Raw genomic sequence first — 23,928 nt, forward strand, 5'->3', positions numbered from 1 at the left:
TGAGAGAATGGGATGATGCGAGGATGAAATGATGAGGATGAGAGGATGAAGCATGGTGCCACCAACCGTCTTGTCCTCTCTGAAGAGCCAACCAGTCTGTGCTCTGCAGAAGGTGATGGACTTGGTGGAGAGAGTGGCTGAGTACACATCACTGCTCATCACGATGTCCACTTCCTCCTCCGTCTCCATCTCACACTCCTGTGTGTGTGCGTGGCAACAATAATAACAACACCACTACTACTACTGGCCACACACTCAGGTTTGTAACTGCACTTTTTGGAATGTGTGAGAAAATACAATCCTCTGGTACAGGATCATCAAATATTATTATTATTCACTGTAATGATGACTGAAAATAAGAGAAATATATTGATCAAATGGATGAAAATATGTCAATCAAAGTCATTTTCATGTTATGGAAAACCTGATCAACTCTCATATGAACATGAATATTATGATGTCATACTGAACAACATTTGCTCATACAAGGTCAATAAATATTACTAGATATTAGGTCATGTTAAATATTATTAGCTCATGTTAGATATTATAGGTTATATGAAATATTACGAGGTCATATTAGATATTAGGTCATTAAATATTATTAGCTCTATTGAGATATTATTAGATCAGGTTAAATAATATTAAGAGTCATATTAAATATTAGGTCATATTAAATATCAATAGGGTCATATTCAATATTAAGTAATATTAAATATTAGTCATGTTAAATAGTATTAGGTCATATGGAATATTAGCGCATATGAGATATTAGGTCAGATTAAATACTATTTGGTAATGTTAAATATTAGGTCATATTAAATAGCAGGCCTTATGAAATATAATTAGGTGATATTAAATAGTGTTAGGTCATTTTAAATATTAGGTGCTAATAAATATTAGGTCATATCAACAATTATGAAGTCACAAATACTTCATGTGGGAAAATATAATCGTCTAAGTGAAATACAGTAATTATCAGTTATTATACTTAATATTTATTCATTGTAGAAGGGAAGTATTCCTAAGAAGATGCATCACTGAGATATGAAGCGTGTGTTATAAACTAAATAAATCGTATTTGTCATCATCTTTGAGATAAGAAGCGTGTTATAAACTACAAAGCCCAAAAGCAGTGAAGTTGTCACGTTGTGTAAATAGTAAATAAAAAGAGAATACAACAAATCCTTTTCAACTTATATTCAATTGAATAGACTGATATTTAATATTGGAACTGAGAAAGTTTGTTATTTTTTGCAAATATTAGCTCATTTGGAATTTAATGCCTGCAACACGTTTCAAAAAAGCTGGCACAAGTGGCAAAAAAGACTGAGAAAGCAGAGGAATGCTCATCAAAGACTTATTTGGAACATCCCACAGGTGAACAGGCTTATTGGGAACAGGTGGGTGCCATGATTGGGTATAAAAAGAGCTTCCATGAAATGCTCAGTCATTCACAAACAAGAACGGGGCGAGGGTCACCACTTTGTCAACAAACGCCTGAGCAAATTGTTTAAGAACAACATTTCTCAACAAGGAATTTAGGGATTTCACCATCTACGCTCCGTAATATCATCAAAAGGTTCAGAGAATCTGGAGAAATCACTGCACGTAAGCCATGATATTACGCACCTTGGCTCCCTCAGGTGGTACTGCATCAAAAAGCGACATCGGTGTGTAAAGGATATCACCGCATGGGCTCAGGAACACTTCAGAGAACCACTGTCAGTAACTACAGTTGGTCGCTACATCTGTAAGTGCAAGTTAAAACTCTACTATGCAAAACCAAAACCGTTTATCAACAACACCCAGAAACTCTGTCGGCTTCTCTGGGCCTGAGCTCATCTAAGATGGACTGATACAAAGTGGAAATGTGTTCTGTGGTCTGACGAGTCCACATTTCAAATTGTTTTTGGAAACTGTGGACGTCGTGTCTTCCGGACCAAAGAGGAAAAGAACCATCTGGATTGTTCTAGGCGCAAAGTGTAAAAGTCAGCATCTGTGATGGTATGGGGGTGTATTAGTGCCCAAGACATGGGTAACTTACACATCTGTGAAGGCGCCATTAATGCTGAAAGGTACATACAGGTTTTGGAGCAACATATGTTGCCATCCAAGCAACGTTACCATGGACGCCCCTGCTTATTTCAGCAAGACAATGCCAAGCCAGGTGTTATAACAGCGTGGCTTCATAGTAAAAGAGTGTGGGTACTAGACTGGCCTGCCTGTAGTCCAGACCTGTCTCCCATTGGTGCAATATGAAGGCTAAAATATGAGAAGGGAGACTGTTGAACAACTTAAGCTGTACATCAAGCAAGAATGGGAAAGAATTCCACTTCAAAAATGTGTCTCCTCAGTTCCCAAACCTTTACTGAGTGTTGTTAAAAGGAAAGGCCATGTAACACAGTGGAAAAAATGCCTTTTTTGCAATGTGTTGCTGCCATTAAATTCAAAGTTCATGATTATTTGCAAAAAAGAACAAAGTTTCTCAGTGTGACAACTTCACTGCTTTTGTCTTTTGTGACAAATGCATCTTTGTCTTAAAGTAATAATAAAGTTAAATAAGGTGTTATAAAGTAATAAAGTTAAATAAGGTGTTATAAAGTAATAATAAAGTTAAATAAGGTGTTATAAAGTAATAATAAAGTTAAATAAGGTGTTATAAAGTAATATTAAAGTTAAATAAGGTGTTATAAAGTAATAATAAAGTTAAATCAGGTGTTATAAAGTAATAATAAAGTTAAATAAGGTGTTATAAAGTAATAATAAAGTTAAATAAGGTGTTATAAAGTAATAATAAAGTTAAATAAGGTGTTATAAAGTAATAATAAAGTTAAATAAGGTGTTATAAAGTAATAATAAAGTTAAATAAGGTGTTATAAAGTAATAATAAAGTTAAATAAGGTGTTATAAAGTAATAATAAAGTTAAATAAGGTGTTATAAAGTAATAATAAAGTTAAATAAGAGGTGTTATAAAGTAATAATAAAGTTAAATAAGGTGTTATAAAGTAATAATAAAGTTAAATAAGGTGTTATAAAGTAATAATAAAGTTAAATAAGGTGTTATAAAGTAATAATAAAGTTAAATAAGGTGTTATAAAGTAATGATGTTAAATAAGAGGTGTTATAAAGTAATAAAGTTAAATAAGGTGTTATAAAGTAATAATAAAGTTAAATAAGAGGTGTTGTAAAGTAATAATGATGTTAAATAAGGTGTTATAAAGTAATAATAATGTTAAATAAGGTGTTATAAAGTAATAATAAAGTTAAATAAGGTGTTATAAAGTAATAATGATGTTAAATAAGGTGTTGTAAAGTAATAATAAAGTTAAATAAGGTGTTATAAAGTAATAATAAAGTTAAATAAGGTGTTATAAAGTAATAATAAAGTTAAATAAGGTGTTATAAAGTAATACTAAAGTTAAATAAGGTGTTATAAAGTAATAATAATTTAAATAAGGTGTTATAAAGTAATAATAAAGTTAAATAAGGTGTTATAAAGTAATACTAAAGTTAAATAAGGTGTTATAAAGTAATAATAAAGTTAAATAAGGTGTTATAAAGTAATACTAAAGTTAAATAAGGTGTTATAAAGTAATAATAAAGTTAAATAAGGTGTTATAAAGTAATAATAAAGTTAAATAAGGTGTTATAAAGTAATAATAAAGTTAAATAAGGTGTTATAAAGTAATAATAAAGTTAAATAAGGTGTTATAAAGTAATAATAAAGTTAAATAAGGTGTTATAAAGTAATAATAGAGTTAAATAAGGTGTTATAAAGTAATAATACAGTTAAATAAGGTGTTATAAAGTAATAATACGGTTAAATAAGGTGTTATAAAGTAATAATACAGTTAAATAAGGTGTTATAAAGTAATAATAAAGTTAAATAAGGTGTTATAAAGTAATAATAAAGTTAAATAAGGTGTTATAAAGTAATAATAAAGTTAAATAAGAGGTGTTATAAAGTAATAATTAAAGTTAAATAAGGTGTTATAAAGTAATAATAAAGTTAAATAAGGTGTTATAAAGTAATAATAAAGTTAAATAAGGTGTTATAAAGTAATAATAAAGTTAAATAAGGTGTTATAAAGTAATAATACAGTTAAATAAGGTGTTATAAAGTAATAATAAAGTTAAATAAGGTGTTATAAAGTAATAATAAAGTTAAATAAGGTGTTATAAAGTAATAATAAAGTTAAATAAGGTGTTATAAAGTAATAATAAAGTTAAATAAGGTGTTATAAAGTAATAATAAAGTTAAATAAGGTGTTATAAAGTAATAATAAAGTTAAATAAGGTGTTATAAAGTAATAATAAAGTTAAATAAGGTGTTATAAAGTAATAATGATGTTAAATAAGAGGTGTTGTAAAGTAATAATAAAGTTAAATAAGGTGTTATAAAGTAATAATTAAAGTTAAATAAGGTGTTATAAAGTAATAATAAAGTTAAATAAGGTGTTATAAAGTAGTAATAAAGTTATAAACCTGCTGATGAATCCTCTGGTAGACTTGCTGCAGGTTGTCCATCACCACAAAGGATTCTGCAGCGCTGGCATTGCCGTTGAAGATGAAGGTGAGATCTCCTCTCTGACACTTCATGTCTGTGAAGTCTATCAGGGTGGTGTCCAGTCTGAAACACACTTCACTTAGTCCTCTTCCATCCAGTCTGAAACACACTTCACTTAGTCCTCTTCCATCCAGTCTGAAACACACTTCACTTAGTCCTCTTCCATCCAGTCTGAAACACACTTTACTTAGTCCTCTTCCATCCAGTCTGAAACACACTTCACTTAGTCCTCTTCTTTACTTAGTCCTCTTCCATCCAGTCTGAAACACACTTCACTTAGTCCTCTTCCATCCAGTCTGAAACACACTTTACTTAGTCCTCTTCCATCCAGTCTGAAACACACTTTACTTAGTCCTCTTCCATCCAGTCTGAAACACACTTTACTTAGTCCTCTTCCATCCAGTCTGAAACACACTTTACTTAGTCCTCTTACATCCAGTCTGAAACACACTTCACTTAGTCCTCTTACATCCAGTCTGAAACACACTTCACTTAGTCCTCTTCCATCCAGTCTGAAACACACTTCACTTAGTCCTCTTCCATCCAGTCTGAAACACACTTTACTTAGTCCTCTTCCATCCAGTCTGAAACACACTTCACTTAGTCCTCTTCTTTACTTAGTCCTCTTCCATCCAGTCTGAAACACACTTCACTTAGTCCTCTTCCATCCAGTCTGAAACACACTTTACTTAGTCCTCTTCCATCCAGTCTGAAACACACTTTACTTAGTCCTCTTCCATCCAGTCTGAAACACACTTTACTTAGTCCTCTTCCATCCAGTCTGAAACACACTTTACTTAGTCCTCTTCCATCCAGTCTGAAACACACTTTACTTAGTCCTCTTCCATCCAGTCTGAAACACACTTTACTTAGTCATCTTCTTTACTTAGTACTCTTACATCCAGTCTGAAACACACTTCACTTAGTCCTCTTCCATCCAGTCTGAAACACACTTTACTACAGTGGGTGGACCTGCAACATACTACAGTGGGTGGACCTGCAACATACTACAGTGGGTGGACCTGCAACATACTACAGTGGGTGGACCTGCAACATACTACAGTGGGTGGACCTGCAACATACTACAGTGGGTGGACCTGCAACATACTACAGTGGGTGGACCTGCAACATACTACAGTGGGTGGACCTGCAACATTCCACAGTGGGTGGACCTGCAACATTCCACAGTGGGTGGACCTGCAACATACTACAGTGGGTGGACCTGCAACATACTACAGTGGGTGGACCTGCAACATACTACAGTGGGTGGACCTGCAACATACTACAGTGGGTGGACCTGCAACATACTACAGTGGGTGGACCTGCAACATACTACAGTGGGTGGACCTGCAACATACTACAGTGGGTGGACTTGCAACATACTACAGTGGGTGGACCTGCCTGATGTTGAGTCCCTGCTTGGAGATCTTGCAGGCATCAGAAGGCAGAATCCTGGAGAGTAGAGGCACTGGAACAAAAAGTTAATGAGTTAGCATCAAGTAAGTTCATTGATCACTAACAGAATCAATACTTAGTTTGTCAACAAAATGATCCATTAGAGTTCAAAGTGTTCTACTTGGAAAAAATCAAGTTTTGATCAGTTTCAAATAAATAAAAACTGTGCAGACTTGCTTTCAAGTTGAATCTAATTATGATCCACTCTGGTAAGTCCTTTCATCTTCATCTTCACATACTTTGATTTTTGAGATTCAAACCTTATTTTTAAGTTTTATTTTGTTTCACATTCTTTTTCCAGGTTCAACAAATTCAGATTTCCCGGATTTCACCTGGGAGGTGTGGCATTAGGACAGAAGACTCGGATTTCACCTGGGGGGGCGTGGCATCAACTGAGAGGGGCGTGGCATTATGATAGACAGCTTGGATTTCACCTGGGGGCGTGGCATCAGACTGCTTGGATTTCACCCGGGGGGCGTGGTATCAACTGAGGGGGGCGTGGTATCAACTGAGGGGGGCGTGGCTTCACGACAAACAACTAAGATTTCACCTGAGGGGCTTGGCATCAACTGAGAGGGGCGTGGCATTATTACGCACAGCTTGGATTTCACTGGGGGGGGGCGTGGCTTCATGACAGACAACTCGGATACCACCCAACTGAGGGGGGTGTGGCATTATACAGACAGCTCGGATTTCAGCTGGGGGTGTGGCATCAATGGAGAGGGACGTGGCATCATGATAGACAGCTTAGATTTCACCTGGGGGCGTGGCATCAACTGAAAGGGGAGTGGCATCAGACCGCTTGGATTACACATTGGGGGTGTAGCATCAACTGAGAGGGGCGTGGCTTCCTGACGAACAACTAAGATTTCACCTGAGGGGCTTGGCATCAACTGAGAGGGGCGTGGCATCATGACAGACAACTAAGATTTCACCTGGGGGCGTGGCATTATTACGGACAGCTTGGATTTCACTGGGGGGGCGTGGCATAAACTGAGAGGGGCGTGGCTTCATGATAGACAGCTTGGATTTCACCTGGGGGCGTGGCATCAGACCGCTTGGATTTCACCTGGGGGGCGTGGTATCAACTGAGGGGGGCGTGGCTTCACGACAAACAACTAAGATTTCACCTGAGGGGCTTGGCATAAACTGAGAGGGGCGTGGCTTCATGACAGACAACTAAGATTTCACCTGGGGGGGTGGCATTATTACGGACAGCTTGGATTTCACTGGGGGGGCGTGGCATAAACTGAGAGGGGCGTGGCTTCATGATAGACAGCTTAGATTTCATCTGGGGGCGTGGCATCAGACCGCTTGGATTTCACATTGGGGGTGTAGCATCAACTGAGAGGGGCGTGGCTTCCTGACGAACAACTAAGATTTCACCTGAGGGGCTTTGCATAAACTGAGAGGGGCGTGGCATTATTACGGACAACTAAGATTTCACCTGGGGGCGTGGCATTATTACGGACAGCTTGGATTTCACTGGGGGGGCGTGGCATAAACTGAGAGGGGCGTGGCTTCATGATATACAGCTTAGATTTCACCTGGGGGCGTGGCATCAACTGAAATGGGCGTGGCATCAGACCGCTTGGATTTCACATTGGGGGTGTAGCATCAACTGAGAGGGGCGTGGCTTCCTGACGAACAACTAAGATTTCACCTGAGGGGCTTGGCATAAACTGAGAGGGGCGGGGCTTCATGACAGACAACTAAGATTTCACCTGGGGGGGTGGCATTATTACGGACAGCTTGGATTTCACTGGGGGGGCGTGGCATAAACTGAGAGGGGCGTGGCTTCATGACAAACACCTCGGATTTCACATTGGGGGTGTAGCATCAACTGAGAGGGGCGGGGCTTCATGACAGACAACTAAGATTTCACCTGGGGGCGTGGCATTATTACGGACAGCTTGGATTTCACTGGGGGGGGCGTGGCATAAACTGAGAGGGGCGTGGCTTCATGACAAACACCTCTGATTTCACATTGGGGGAGTAGCATCAACTGAGAGGGGCGGGGCTTCATGACAGACAACTAAGATTTCACCTGGGGGCGTGGCATTATTACGGACAGCTTGGATTTCACGGGGGGGGGGCGTGGCATAAACTGAGAGGGGCGTGGCTTCATGACAAACACCTCGGATTTCACATTGGGGGTGTAGCATCAACTGAGAGGGGCGGGGTTTCATGACAGACAACTAAGATTTCACCTGGGGGCGTGGCATTATTACGGACAGCCTGGATTTCACTGGGGGGGCGTGGCATAAACTGAGAGGGGCGTGGCTTCATGACAAACACCTCGGATTTCACATTGGGGGTGTATAGCATCAACTGAGAGGGGCGGGGCTTCATGACAGACAACTAAGATTTCACCTGGGGGCGTGGCATTATTACGGACAGCTTGGATTTCACTGGGGGGGGCGTGGCATAAACTGAGAGGGGCGTGGCTTCATGACAAACACCTCGGATTTCACATTGGGGGAGTAGCATCAACTGAGAGGGGCGGGGCTTCATGACAGACAACTAAGATTTCACCTGGGGGCGTGGCATTATTACGGACAGCTTGGATTTCACTGGGGGGGGCGTGGCATAAACTGAGAGGGGCGTGGCTTCATGACAAACACCTCGGATTTCACATTGGGGGTGTATAGCATCAACTGAGAGGGGCGGGGCTTCATGACAGACAACTAAGATTTCACCTGGGGGGGGTGGCATTATTACGGACAACTTGGATTTCACTGGGGGGGGCGTGGCATAAACTGAGAGGGGCGGGGCTTCATGACAAACACCTCGGATTTCACATTGGGGGAGTAGCATCAACTGAGAGGGGCGTGGCTTCCTGACGAACAACTAAGATTTCACCTGGAGGTGTGGCATCAACTTAAAGAGGCGTGGCATCATGACAGACAGCTTGGATTTCCCCCCAGGGGGCGTGGTATTAACTGAGGGGGCGTGGCTTCATGACAAACCGCTCATATTTCACATTGGGGGTGTAGTATCAACTGAGAGGGGCGTGGCATTATTACAGACAACTCGGATTTTACCTGGGGGCGTGGCATCAACTGAGAGGGGCGTGGCTTTAATACGTACAGCTCGGATTTCACCTGGGGGGGGCGTGGCGTTAACTGAGAGGGGCGTAGCTTCACGACAGACAGCTCGGATTTTACCTGGAGGGGCGTGGCATTAACTGAGAGGGGTTTGGGGGGGCGTGGCATCATGCTCGGACCGCCAACCTACCGGACTTGTGTTTTTCTTTGTCATGAGGAGCTGGGAGACCATCGTGGGATTAACGCAGACCAAAATAAGCAACTACACAACCTCACTTTTTTTAAATGGCCACGTTGGTGACGTTGTCCACAACTTTGGTGCTAAATAAACTTGCAAAAAAACAACAACAAAAAAACAAAAACAAAAACAAACAGAATCTCTAATGAAAATGAAGAATTGATTCAAAAGAATGACTCATATTTATATCTCATTTTGTTCTAAATTTACCATCAAAACTGGATTTTCTGATTGTTTCAAGTACATCACTGTTGGCCCTAATGTAGCTCCAGAGTCCCGAGGAGAGACCGTGGTCTAGCCAGCTGGTGTGAGACTTTGGACTACTTGACTCACCCCAACTCTGGAAGTCCCAGTGAAGCTCCAAGTAAAAGTCTCCAAGCTGCAAGGAGAGAAGATCAGCAGGTGAAATGTGAGTCTGCCATGATGACCTTCTCCATCATTCACATTGACTCATATACGGGCTCCGTGACCAAGACCTTCATCTCCACAACCCTGGGACTGGCTGACTCAAGTCCACATAAGAGCTTGTCCACACTAACACGACTACAAATAGTAATGAGTCATAGAAGATGGCTGACAATAATGGGGTGTATATTTCCACTCATACACTTCTGTTTACATCAGGGTTGGCAACCTTTTACACTACACAGGGGCCCGGGGCCCACGCAAATATCAACACTGGATTTGAATCATATTCCAGGATTGCATCTAAAGTAAATACAATAATGATATTTGATTAAATGAATGGTTTAATATTTCTGTCAATATGATTAAATTACATCTTCACCACTTTAGTCATAATTTTTGCGCTTATGAAACTTCTCTGACTTTAGCTCCAGCAGTCTTCTTATGCTTGTTTGATATTGTCATTACTGCCACGAGTGGTGGAAAAGTGTACTACAGCTGAGTACTGCATACGGACCACAGTTTACAAACACATATTTTTTGGCCGCCCAGCAATGTGCCCGGGCCCTATGGTTAAGGACCTCTGTTCTATGTACCGTATTTTCCGCACCATAAGGCGCCCTGGGTTAAAAGCCGCGCCTTCAATGAACGGCATATTTCAAAACTTTGTCCACCTATAAGCCGCCCCGTGTTATAAGCCGCATCTAACTGCGCTAAAGGAATGTCAAAAAAACAGTCAGATAGGTCAGTCAAACTTTAATAATATATTAAAAACCAGCGTGATGTGGGCGCGCATGGAGTCGTATATCAACATGGACGGAGCTGCGTGAAAAAAGCCACCCGGCCTCTTCGCGTAAACTTACCTTAACCACTCGCTCACCTTTTCTTCATCCATCCATCCCTTCGAGTTAGCTTTTATGATGACGCCGGCTGGAAAGGTCTCTTTTGGCAAGGTCTTCCTTTTGAATATCACCATGGGTGGAAGTTTCTGGCCATTAGCATGGCAAGCTAGAACCACAGTGAAGGATGACTTCTCATTCCCTGTGGTGCGAATATTCACCGTACGTGCTCCCGTTGTATCCACAGTGCGGTTCACAGGAATATCAAAAGTCAGTGGAACCTCGTCCATGTTGATAATGTTCTCTGGCCGGATCTTTTTTTCAGCTATCTTGTTTTTACAATATGCACGGAAAGTAGCCAGCTTTTCTTGAAAGTCTTTAGGCAGTTGCTGTGAAATAGTAGTCCGTGTGCGGATGGAGAGATTGCGTCTTTTCATGAACCGGAAACCTGTCGCTTAGTAGGAGCCATTTTGTGGTCTTTACAGATGTAAACACACAAAGGAAATGAAACGTAATATCCGCGCGCTTCTTCTTCTTCTACGCGGGCGGGTGGTTGCTTACAGTAGAAGAAGAAGCGCTTCCTGTTCTATGGGGGCGGGTGCTTACCTTGGCGGTTGCTTGCGTAGAAGAAGAAGCACTTCCTCTTCTACGGGGAAAAAAGATGGCGGCTGTTTACCGTAGTTGCGAGACCGAAACTTCATGAAAATGAATCTTAATATTAATCCATATATAAAGCGCACCGGGTTATAAGCCGCACTGTCAGCTTTTGAGTAAATTTGTGGTTTTTAGGTGCGGCTAATAGTGCGGAAAATACGGTAATTATCTAACAAAGCCTTTTCATGCAATCTGAAGAAAAATAAATACATGGTTGCCTTTTATTTGCTGTAGTCAATATAATAATCGTGTTTTCCCATGTGAACTCTTTGGGTTTTTCTTCTTAGGTCCGCTAGTATACTCTTTTTGTTTTGTCTTAAAAGCTCCTGTTTGTCGGCTCACAGAGCTGTTTTGGCCAGCTCCTTAACGGTTTTGAAGAAGCAGCTGCTTTTCTTTCTGGGCGAGAGGGGTTGTTTTCGCTCTACATAAGCTGACTCTTTTTGTTTGGATTTAGACCTTGCTTGCTGATGCTATGGTTGTGTTGTAAGGGCGGGTCTCCTGAAGCTTCAGTAAAACTTGGTATTGTACAATTCTGTCTCTGGGGTCCTTCTTACTCAACATTAATGTCATCCAAAAGAACTTGGGAGTGACCAGTGTGTTGTATTCCCTGAGAGGACGACTGGTCGCGCACAACATTTCTTACAAAATACCGTAGTGTGGTATCGGAGATTTAGTTACAAGCACTCTCCGGTATCAATCTCTCCAAACAGAGCCGTATCAGCATCAGAACATTCCGATATTTAATTAAAGTTATTCTTTGACATACCACTAGATGGAGTCTGCATACCACTACAGCTTGAGAATCACTGGGCTAGAAGAATAGTGCAATTCCGCTAAAAGTTGGGCGTCCAGGATGCCTGGACTATGATGAACTTGACAATACAACAACCGAGGATTTATGGCAGAAGTAAAATCCACTTAAGGGCACATTTTATTTACAAAAGCCAAAAGCAGTGAAGTTGTCAGGTTGTGTAAATGGTAAATAAAAAGAGAATACAACAAATCCTTTTCAACTTATATTCAATTGAATAGACTGCAAAGACAAGATATTTAATGTTCACACTGAGAAACTTGTTTTTTTTTTGTGCAAATAATCATTAACTTAAAATTTAATGGCAGCAACACATTGCAAAAATGGCATTTTTACCACTGTGTTACATGGCCTTTCCTTTTAACAACACTCAGTAAAGTTTTGGGAACTGAGGAGACACATTTTTGAAGTGGATTTCTTTCCCATTCTTGCTTGATGTACAGCTTAAGTTGTTCAACAGTCCGGGGGTCTCCGCTGTGCTATTTTAGGCTTGGCATTGTCTTGCTGAAATAAGCAGGGGCGTCCATGTTAACAACATATGTTGCTCCAAAACCTGTATGTACCTTTCAGCATTAATAGCGCCTTCACAGATGTGTAAGTTACCCATGTCTTGGCCACTAATACACCCCCATACCATCACACATGCTGCCTTTTACACTTTGCACCTAGAACAGTCCGGATGGTTCTTTTCCTCTTTGGTCCGGAGGACACGAAATCCACAGTTTCCAAAAACAATTTGAAATGTGGACTCGTCAGACCACAGAACACTTTTCCACTTTGCATCAGCATCAGTCCATCTCAGATGAGCTCGGGCCCAGCGAAGCGTTTCTGGGTGTTGTTGATAAATTGCTTTGGCTTTGCATAGTAGAGTTTTAAGTTGCACTTACAGATGTAGCGACCAACTGTAGTTACCGTACTGACAGTGGTTTTCTGAAGTGTTCCTGAGCCCATGTGGTGATATCCTTTACACACCGATGTCGCTTTTTGATGCAGTACCAAGGTCACGGGCATTCAATGCTACGTGCAGTGATTTCTCCAGATTCTCCTACCATTTTGATGATATTACGGAGTGTAGATGGTGAAATCCACCTGTTCCCAATTAGCCTGTTCACCTGTGGGATGTTCCAAATAAGACTTTGATGAGCATTCCTCAACTTTATCAGTCTTTTTTGAAACATGTTGCAGGCATCGAATTCCAAATGAGCTAATATTTGCAAAAAATAACGTTTCTCAGTTCCGACATTAAACATATTGTCTTTGCAGTCTATTCAATTGAATATAAGTTGAAAAGGATTTGTTGTATTCTCTTTTTATTTACCATTTACACAACCTGACAACTTCACTGCTTTTGGGATTTGTAAATGTGTACAGCAGATATAGATCATCTACATCAACTATATGATCATCTACATCAACTATATGATCATCTACATCTACTATATGATCATCTACATCTACTATATGATCATCTACATCTACTATATGATCATCTACATCAACTATATGATCATCTACATCAACTATATGATCATCTACATCAACTATATGATCATCTACATCTACTATATGATCATCTACATCTACTATATGATCATCTACATCTACTATATGATCATCTACATCAACTATATGATCATCTACATCTACTATATGATCATCTACATCTACTATATGATCATCTACATCTACTATATGATCATCTACATCAACTATATGATCATCTACATCTACTATATGATCATCTACATCTACTATATGATCATCTACATCTACTATATGATCATCTACATCTACTATATGATCATCTACATCAACTATATGATCATCTACATCTACTATATGATCATCTACATCTACTATATGAACATCAACTATATGATCATCTACATCAACTATATGATCATCTACATCTACTATATGATCATCTACATCTACTATATGATCATCTACATCTACTATATGATCATCTACATCTACTATATGATCATCTACATCAACTATATGATCATCTACATCTACTATATGATCATCTACATCTACTATATGATCATCTACATCAACTATATGATCATCTACATCAACTATATGATCATCTACATCTACTATATGATCATCTACATCTACTATATGATCATCTACATCTACTATATGATCATCTACATCAACTATATGATCATCTACATCTACTATATGATCATCTACATCTACTATATGATCATCTACATCTACTATATGATCATCTACATCTACTATATGATCATCTACATCTACTATATGATCATCTACATCAACTATATGATCATCTACATCTACTATATGATCATCTACATCTACTATATGATCATCTACATCTACTATATGATCATCTACATCTACTATATGATCATCTACATCTACTATATGATCATCTACATCTACTATATGATCATCTACATCTACTATATGATCATCTACATCTACTATATGATCATCTACATCAACTATATGATCATCTACATCTACTATATGATCATCTACATCAACTATATGATCATCTACATCTACTATATGATCATCTACATCTACTATATGATCATCTACATCAACTATATGATCATCTACATCTACTATATGATCATCTACATCTACTATATGATCATCTACATCAACTATATGATCATCTACATCTACTATATGATCATCTACATCTACTATATGATCATCTACATCTACTATATGATCATCTACATCTACTATATGATCATCTACATCAACTATATGATCATCTACATCTACTATATGATCATCTACATCTACTATATGATCATCTACATCAACTATATGATCATCTACATCAACTATATGATCATCTACATCTACTATATGATCATCTACATCTACTATATGATCATCTACATCTACTATATGATCATCTACATCAACTATATGATCATCTACATCTACTATATGATCATCTACATCTACTATATGATCATCTACATCTACTATATGATCATCTACATCTACTATATGATCATCTACATCTACTATATGATCATCTACATCAACTATATGATCATCTACATCTACTATATGATCATCTACATCTACTATATGATCATCTACATCTACTATATGATCATCTACATCTACTATATGATCATCTACATCTACTATATGATCATCTACATCTACTATATGATCATCTACATCAACTATATGATCATCTACATCTACTATATGATCATCTACATCAACTATATGATCATCTACATCTACTATATGATCATCTACATCTACTATATGATCATCTACATCAACTATATGATCATCTACATCTACTATATGATCATCTACATCTACTATATGATCATCTACATCAACTATATGATCATCTACATCAACTATATGATCATCTACATCTACTATATGATCATCTACATCACCTATATGATCATCTACATCAACTATATGATCATCTACATCAACTATATGATCATCTACATCAACTATATGATCATCTACATCAACTATATGATCATCTACATCAACTATATGATCATCTACATCAACTATATGATCATCTACATCAACTATATGATCATCTACATCTACTATATGATCATCTACATCAACTATATGATCATCTACATCTACTATATGATCATCTACATCTACTATATGATCATCTACATCAACTATATGATCATCTACATCTACTATATGATCATCTACATCTACTATATGATCATCTACATCTACTATATGATCATCTACATCTACTATATGATCATCTACATCTACTATATGATCATCTACATCAACTATATGATCATCTACATCAACTATATGATCATCTACATCAACTATATGATCATCTACATCTACTATATGATCATCTACATCAACTATATGATCATCTACATCTACTATATGATCATCTACATCTACTATATGATCATCTACATCAACTATATGATCATCTACATCAACTATATGATCATCTACATCTACTATATGATCATCTACATCTACTATATGATCATCTACATCTACTATATGATCATCTACATCTACTATATGATCATCTACATCAACTATATGATCATCTACATCAACTATATGATCATCTACATCTACTATATGATCATCTACATCACCTATATGATCATCTACATCAACTATATGATCATCTACATCAACTATATGATCATCTACATCAACTATATGATCATCTACATCAACTATATGATCATCTACATCAACTATATGATCATCTACATCAACTATATGATCATCTACATCAACTATATGATCATCTACATCTACTATATGATCATCTACATCAACTATATGATCATCTACATCTACTATATGATCATCTACATCTACTATATGATCATCTACATCAACTATATGATCATCTACATCTACTATATGATCATCTACATCTACTATATGATCATCTACATCTACTATATGATCATCTACATCTACTATATGATCATCTACATCTACTATATGATCATCTACATCTACTATATGATCATCTACATCAACTATATGATCATCTACATCAACTATATGATCATCTACATCAACTATATGATCATCTACATCAACTATATGATCATCTACATCAACTATATGATCATCTACATCAACTATATGATCATCTACATCAACTATATGATCATCTACATCAACTATATGATCATCTACATCTACTATATGATCATCTACATCAACTATATGATCATCTACATCTACTATATGATCATCTACATCTACTATATGATCATCTACATCAACTATATGATCATCTACATCTACTATATGATCATCTACATCAACTATATGATCATCTACATCTACTATATGATCATCTACATCTACTATATGATCATCTACATCAACTATATGATCATCTACATCTACTATATGATCATCTACATCAACTATATGATCATCTACATCTACTATATGATCATCTACATCTACTATATGATCATCTACATCAACTATATGATCATCTACATCAACTATATGATCATCTACATCAACTATATGATCATCTACATCAACTATATGATCATCTACATCTACTATATGATCATCTACATCAACTATATGATCATCTACATCTACTATATGATCATCTACATCTACTATATGATCATCTACATCTACTATATGATCATCTACATCTACTATATGATCATCTACATCAACTATATGATCATCTACATCAACTATATGATCATCTACATCAACAATAGGATCATCTACATCAGGGGTGCTCAATACGTCGATCGCGATCTACCAGTCGATCGCAAAGGTAGTATTGGTAGATCGCATTACATTATTAAAAAAAATAAAAATTTTTTTTTTTTTTTTTGGTGTCCTGTCCAGCTTCTCAGGCAAATCATATAGTAGATGTAGATGATGATATAGTTGATGTAGATGATCATATAGTTGATGTAGATGATCATATAGTAGATGTAGATGATCATATAGTAGATGTAGATGATCATATAGTAGATGTAGATGATCATATAGTAGATGTAGATGATCATATAGTTGATGTAGATGATCATATAGTAGATGTAGATGATCATATAGTAGATGTAGATGATCATATAGTTGATGTAGATGATCATATAGTAGATGTAGATGATCATATAGTAGATGTAGATGATCATTTAGTTGATGTAGATGATCATATAGTAGATGTAGATGATCATATAGTAGATGTAGATGATCATATAGTTGATGTAGATGATCATATAGTAGATGTAGATGATCATATAGTAGATGTAGATGATCATATAGTTGATGTAGATGATCATATAGTAGATGTAGATGATCATATAGTAGATGTAGATGATCATATAGTTGATGTAGATGATCATATAGTAGATGTAGATGATCATATAGTTGATGTAGATGATCATATAGTTGATGTAGATGATCATATAGTTGATGTAGATGATCATATAGTAGATGTAGATGATCATATAGTAGATGTAGATGATCATATAGTAGATGTAGATGATCATATAGTAGATGTAGATCATATAGTTGATGTAGATGATCATATAGTTGATGTAGATGATCATATAGTAGATGTAGATGATCATATAGTTGATGTAGATGATCATATAGTTGATGTAGATGATCATATAGTAGATGTAGATGATCATATAGTTGATGTAGATGATCATATAGTAGATGTAGATGATCATATAGTTGATGTAGATGATCATATAGTTGATGTAGATGATCATATAGTAGATGTAGATGATCATATAGTTGATGTAGATGATCATATAGTTGATGTAGATGATCATATAGTTGATGTAGATGATCATATAGTAGATGTAGATGATCATATAGTAGATGTAGATGATCATATAGTTGATGTAGATGATCATATAGTTGATGTAGATGATCATATAGTAGATGTAGATGATCATATAGTAGATGTAGATGATCATATAGTAGATGTAGATGATCATATAGTAGATGTAGATGATCATATAGTAGATGTAGATGATCATATAGTAGATGTAGATGATCATATAGTTGATGTAGATGATCATATAGTAGATGTAGATGATCATATAGTAGATGTAGATGATCATATAGTAGATGTAGATGATCATATAGTAGATGTAGATGATCATATAGTAGATGTAGATGATCATATAGTAGATGTAGATGATCATATAGTAGATGTAGATGATCATATAGTAGATGTAGATGATCATATAGTAGATGTAGATGATCATATAGTTGATGTAGATGATCATATAGTTGATGTAGATGATCATATAGTAGATGTAGATGATCATATAGTAGATGTAGATGATCATATAGTAGATGTAGATGATCATATAGTAGATGTAGATGATCATATAGTAGATGTAGATGATCATATAGTTGATGTAGATGATCATATAGTAGATGTAGATGATCATATAGTAGATGTAGATGATCATATAGTTGATGTAGATGATCATATAGTAGATGTAGATGATCATATAGTAGATGTAGATGATCATATAGTTGATGTAGATGATCATATAGTTGATGTAGATGATCATATAGTAGATGTAGATGATCATATAGTAGATGTAGATGATCATATAGTAGATGTAGATGATCATATAGTAGATGTAGATGATCATATAGTTGATGTAGATGATCATATAGTTGATGTAGATGATCATATAGATGTAGATGATCATATAGTAGATGTAGATGATCATATAGTTGATGTAGATGATCATATAGTTGATGTAGATGATCATATAGTAGATGTAGATGATCATATAGTTGATGTAGATGATCATATAGTTGATGTAGATGATCATATAGTAGATGATCATATAGTAGATGTAGATGATCATATAGTAGATGTAGATGATCATATAGTTGATGTAGATGATCATATAGTAGATGTAGATGATCATATAGTAGATGTAGATGATCATATAGTAGATGTAGATGATCATATAGTTGATGTAGATGATCATATAGTTGATGTAGATGATCATATAGTAGATGTAGATGATCATATAGTTGATGTAGATGATCATATAGTTGATGTAGATGATCATATAGTAGATGTAGATGATCATATAGTAGATGTAGATGATCATATAGTAGATGTAGATGATCATATAGTAGATGTAGATGATCATATAGTTGATGTAGATGATCATATAGATGATGTAGATGATCATATAGTAGATGTAGATGATCATATAGTAGATGTAGATGATCATATAGTAGATGTAGATGATCATATAGTAGATGTAGATGATCATATAGTAGATGTAGATGATCATATAGTAGATGTAGATGATCATATAGTAGATGTAGATGATCATATAGTTGATGTAGATGATCATATAGCAGATGTAGATGATCATATAGTAGATGTAGATGATCATATAGTTGATGTAGATGATCATATAGTTGATGTAGATGATCATATAGTAGATGTAGATGATCATATAGTAGATGTAGATGATCATATAGTAGATGTAGATGATCATATAGTAGATGTAGATGATCATATAGTTGATGTAGATGATCATATAGTTGATGTAGATGATCATATAGATGTAGATGATCATATAGTAGATGTAGATGATCATATAGTTGATGTAGATGATCATATAGTTGATGTAGATGATCATATAGTAGATGTAGATGATCATATAGTTGATGTAGATGATCATATAGTAGATGTAGATGATCATATAGTTGATGTAGATGATCATATAGTAGATGATCATATAGTAGATGTAGATGATCATATAGTAGATGTAGATGATCATATAGTTGATGTAGATGATCATATAGTAGATGTAGATGATCATATAGTTGATGTAGATGATCATATAGTAGATGATCATATAGTAGATGTAGATGATCATATAGTAGATGTAGATGATCATATAGTTGATGTAGATGATCATATAGTAGATGTAGATGATCATATAGTAGATGTAGATGATCATATAGTAGATGTAGATGATCATATAGTTGATGTAGATGATCATATAGTTGATGTAGATGATCATATAGTAGATGTAGATGATCATATAGTAGATGTAGATGATCATATAGTAGATGTAGATGATCATATAGTAGATGTAGATGATCATATAGTTGATGTAGATGATCATATAGTTGATGTAGATGATCATATAGTTGATGTAGATGATCATATAGTAGATGTAGATGATCATATAGTAGATGTAGATGATCATATAGTAGATGTAGATGATCATATAGTAGATGTAGATGATCATATAGTTGATGTAGATGATCATATAGTAGATGTAGATGATCATATAGTTGATGTAGATGATCATATAGTAGATGTAGATGATCATATAGTAGATGTAGATGATCATATAGTTGATGTAGATGATCATATAGATGATGTAGATGATCATATAGTAGATGTAGATGATCATATAGTAGATGTAGATGATCATATAGTTGATGTAGATGATCATATAGTAGATGTAGATGATCATATAGTTGATGTAGATGATCATATAGTAGATGTAGATGATCATATAGTTGATGTAGATGATCATATAGTAGATGTAGATGATCATATAGTAGATGTAGATGATCATATAGTAGATGTAGATGATCATATAGTAGATGTAGATGATCATATAGTAGATGTAGATGATCATATAGTTGATGTAGATGATCATATAGTAGATGTAGATGATCATATAGTAGATGTAGATGATCATATAGTAGATGTAGATGATCATATAGTAGATGTAGGTGCCCATTTTGGCTGTTCAGATTTACTTTACAAAAGAGAAGTGTAGGATACTTCTCTTGTTGCCTTATTTGTATTTGACTTTATTAAATGTATTTATATTATCATTTAGTGCAGCCGGGCCGGAGCAGGAGGGGATAGAAAGTGAAAAAAAAGAAGACAGAGGGGGAAATTGTGGGGACAAGAGGGGGATTAGACAGAGAGACAAAAACAACAACAGCAAACAACAACAACAACAACAATAGAGCAACATCAGCAAATACGACATGTACAAATATGATGGTAAAAGTATTAGCAAATAAGCAGTTAGCAAAAAATAATACAGAAATGACAATGAGCATTATTACACTACCAATGGATCAATACAAATACCAATAGAAATAGCGCTATTGATAATGAACAATACCAATAATTTACCTTTATTATCAACAATACAGTTGTTTAAATGCAACAATACATATACGTAATGATAACTTGAGATACGAAAGGATGCAGGAAAATGGAAGGGGAGAAAGAGAAGCAACCTACATTAACCTTGTAGATTGTTATAGTCACAATAGGTTAAGCCTTATCAGTGTGCCGTGTGTTACACCCAGTTTACCCTAGGGCAGGGGTGCTCATTACGTCGATCGCGAGCTACCGGTCGATCTCGGAGGGTGTGTCAGTCGATCACCAGCCAGGCATTAAAAAAATAGTCCTAAAAATGAGCGATCATAAATCTTCACAATGACGTCATTTTCGTCACTTGATTGACATTCACGGCACCCGAGGGCTTTCTGAGATGACACTGGCTGCTGCCAGCTCATTAAAATTACCGACTGGAAGGCGAGAAACACTTTATTTCAACAGACTCTGGCGCCGTACCTGTCGTCAAAACTCCAAAGACCGACTGCACAGTTGCACAGTTGCGCTAACAAAATAAGAGTCTCAGAAAGCTGGCGTGCACAAGCTAGCAAGCTACGGAGTTTGCCGACAATGTATTTCTTGTAAAGTGTATACAAAGGAGTACGGAAGCTGGACAAATAAGATGCCAAAAACCAACCACTTTCATGTGGTATTGGACAGAAAGGAGGACTTTTTTTCTCCTCCATTCGAAAATGCGGACCTTATCAGCACCACTGTCTGATTCCTATCAATGCAAGTCATCAGAATCAGGTAATACACCAACTTATATTCTTGTCTTCATGAAAGAAAGGAATCTATATGTGTTAAACATGCTTGTATTATCTTTAAACACCTTTAACTTATTAACAATATTAACTATATGTGTTAAACATGCTTGTATTATCTTTAAACACCTTTAACTTGTTAACAATATTAACTATATGTATTAAACATTCTTGTATTATCATTAAACACCTTTAATTTTTTAACAATATTAACTATGTGTTAAACATGCTTGTATTATCATTAAACACCTTTAATTTTTTAACAATATTAACTATATGAGTTAAACATGCTTTTATTATCTTTAAACACCCTTTACTTGTTAACAATATTAACTATATGTATTAAACATACTTGTATTATCATTAAACACCATTAATTTATTAACAATATTAACTATATGTGTTAAACATGCTTGCATTATCATTAAACACCTCTAACTTGTTAACAAAAACATATATTTCATAAATAAGTAAATATAAATTATATATGAATGAGGTAGATCCCCACGACTTGATCAATTGAAAAGTAGCTCGCCTGCAGAAAAAGTGTGAGCACCCCTGATCTACATCAACTATATGATCATCTACATCTACTATATGATCATCTACATCTACTATATGATCATCTACATCTACTATATGATCATCTACATCTACTATATGATCATCTACATCAACTATATGATCATCTACATCTACTATATGATCATCTACATCTACTATATGATCACCTACATCAACTATATGATCATCTACATCTACTATATGATCATCTACATCAACTATATGATCATCTACATCAACTATATGATCATCTACATCTACTATATGATCATCTACATCTACTATATGATCATCTACATCTACTATATGATCATCTACATCTACTATATGATCATCTACATCAACTATATGATCATCTACATCTACTATATGATCATCTACATCAACTATATGATCATCTACATCTACTATATGATCATCTACATCTACTATATGATCATCTACATCTACTATATGATCATCTACATCTACTATATGATCATCTACATCAACTATATGATCATCTACATCTACTATATGATCATCTACATCTACTATATGATCATCTACATCTACTATATGATCATCTACATCTACTATATGATCATCTACATCAACTATATGATCATCTACATCAACTATATGATCATCTACATCTACTATATGATCATCTACATCTACTATATGATCATCTACATCTACTATATGATCATCTACATCTACTATATGATCATCTACATCTACTATATGATCATCTACATCAACTATATGATCATCTACATCAACTATATGATCATCTACATCTACTATATGATCATCTACATCTACTATATGATCATCTACATCAACTATATGATCATCTACATCAACTATATGATCATCTACATCTACTATATGA

The 23,928-nt window shown here is 35.6% G+C and overlaps 1 protein-coding gene across 3 annotated transcripts in view; it reads right to left on the reverse strand.

Annotated features, from left to right (window-relative positions):
* The window catches only part of LOC133616336 (ankyrin repeat domain-containing protein 13C-like), a 74,769-nt gene that overhangs the window by 10,588 nt on the left and 40,253 nt on the right, over window positions 1-23,928 (reverse strand). For all 3 annotated transcript variants that reach the window (XR_012050822.1, XR_012050821.1, XM_061975475.2), the window contains 4 exons: window positions 9,645-9,690; window positions 5,973-6,039; window positions 4,490-4,634; window positions 67-198 (listed from right to left, as the gene is read on the reverse strand). Coding sequence is in view for 1 of the 3 variants with exons in the window: in XM_061975475.2 (XP_061831459.1) it covers window positions 67-198; window positions 4,490-4,634; window positions 5,973-6,039; window positions 9,645-9,690 (390 nt within the window). In the remaining 2 variants the exon portion in view is untranslated. The remainder of the gene's footprint in view (window positions 1-66; window positions 199-4,489; window positions 4,635-5,972; window positions 6,040-9,644; window positions 9,691-23,928) is intronic.

This window comes from Nerophis lumbriciformis, linkage group LG14 (genome assembly GCF_033978685.3).
Source record: "Nerophis lumbriciformis linkage group LG14, RoL_Nlum_v2.1, whole genome shotgun sequence".
Taxonomy (NCBI): Eukaryota; Metazoa; Chordata; class Actinopteri; order Syngnathiformes; family Syngnathidae; genus Nerophis; species Nerophis lumbriciformis.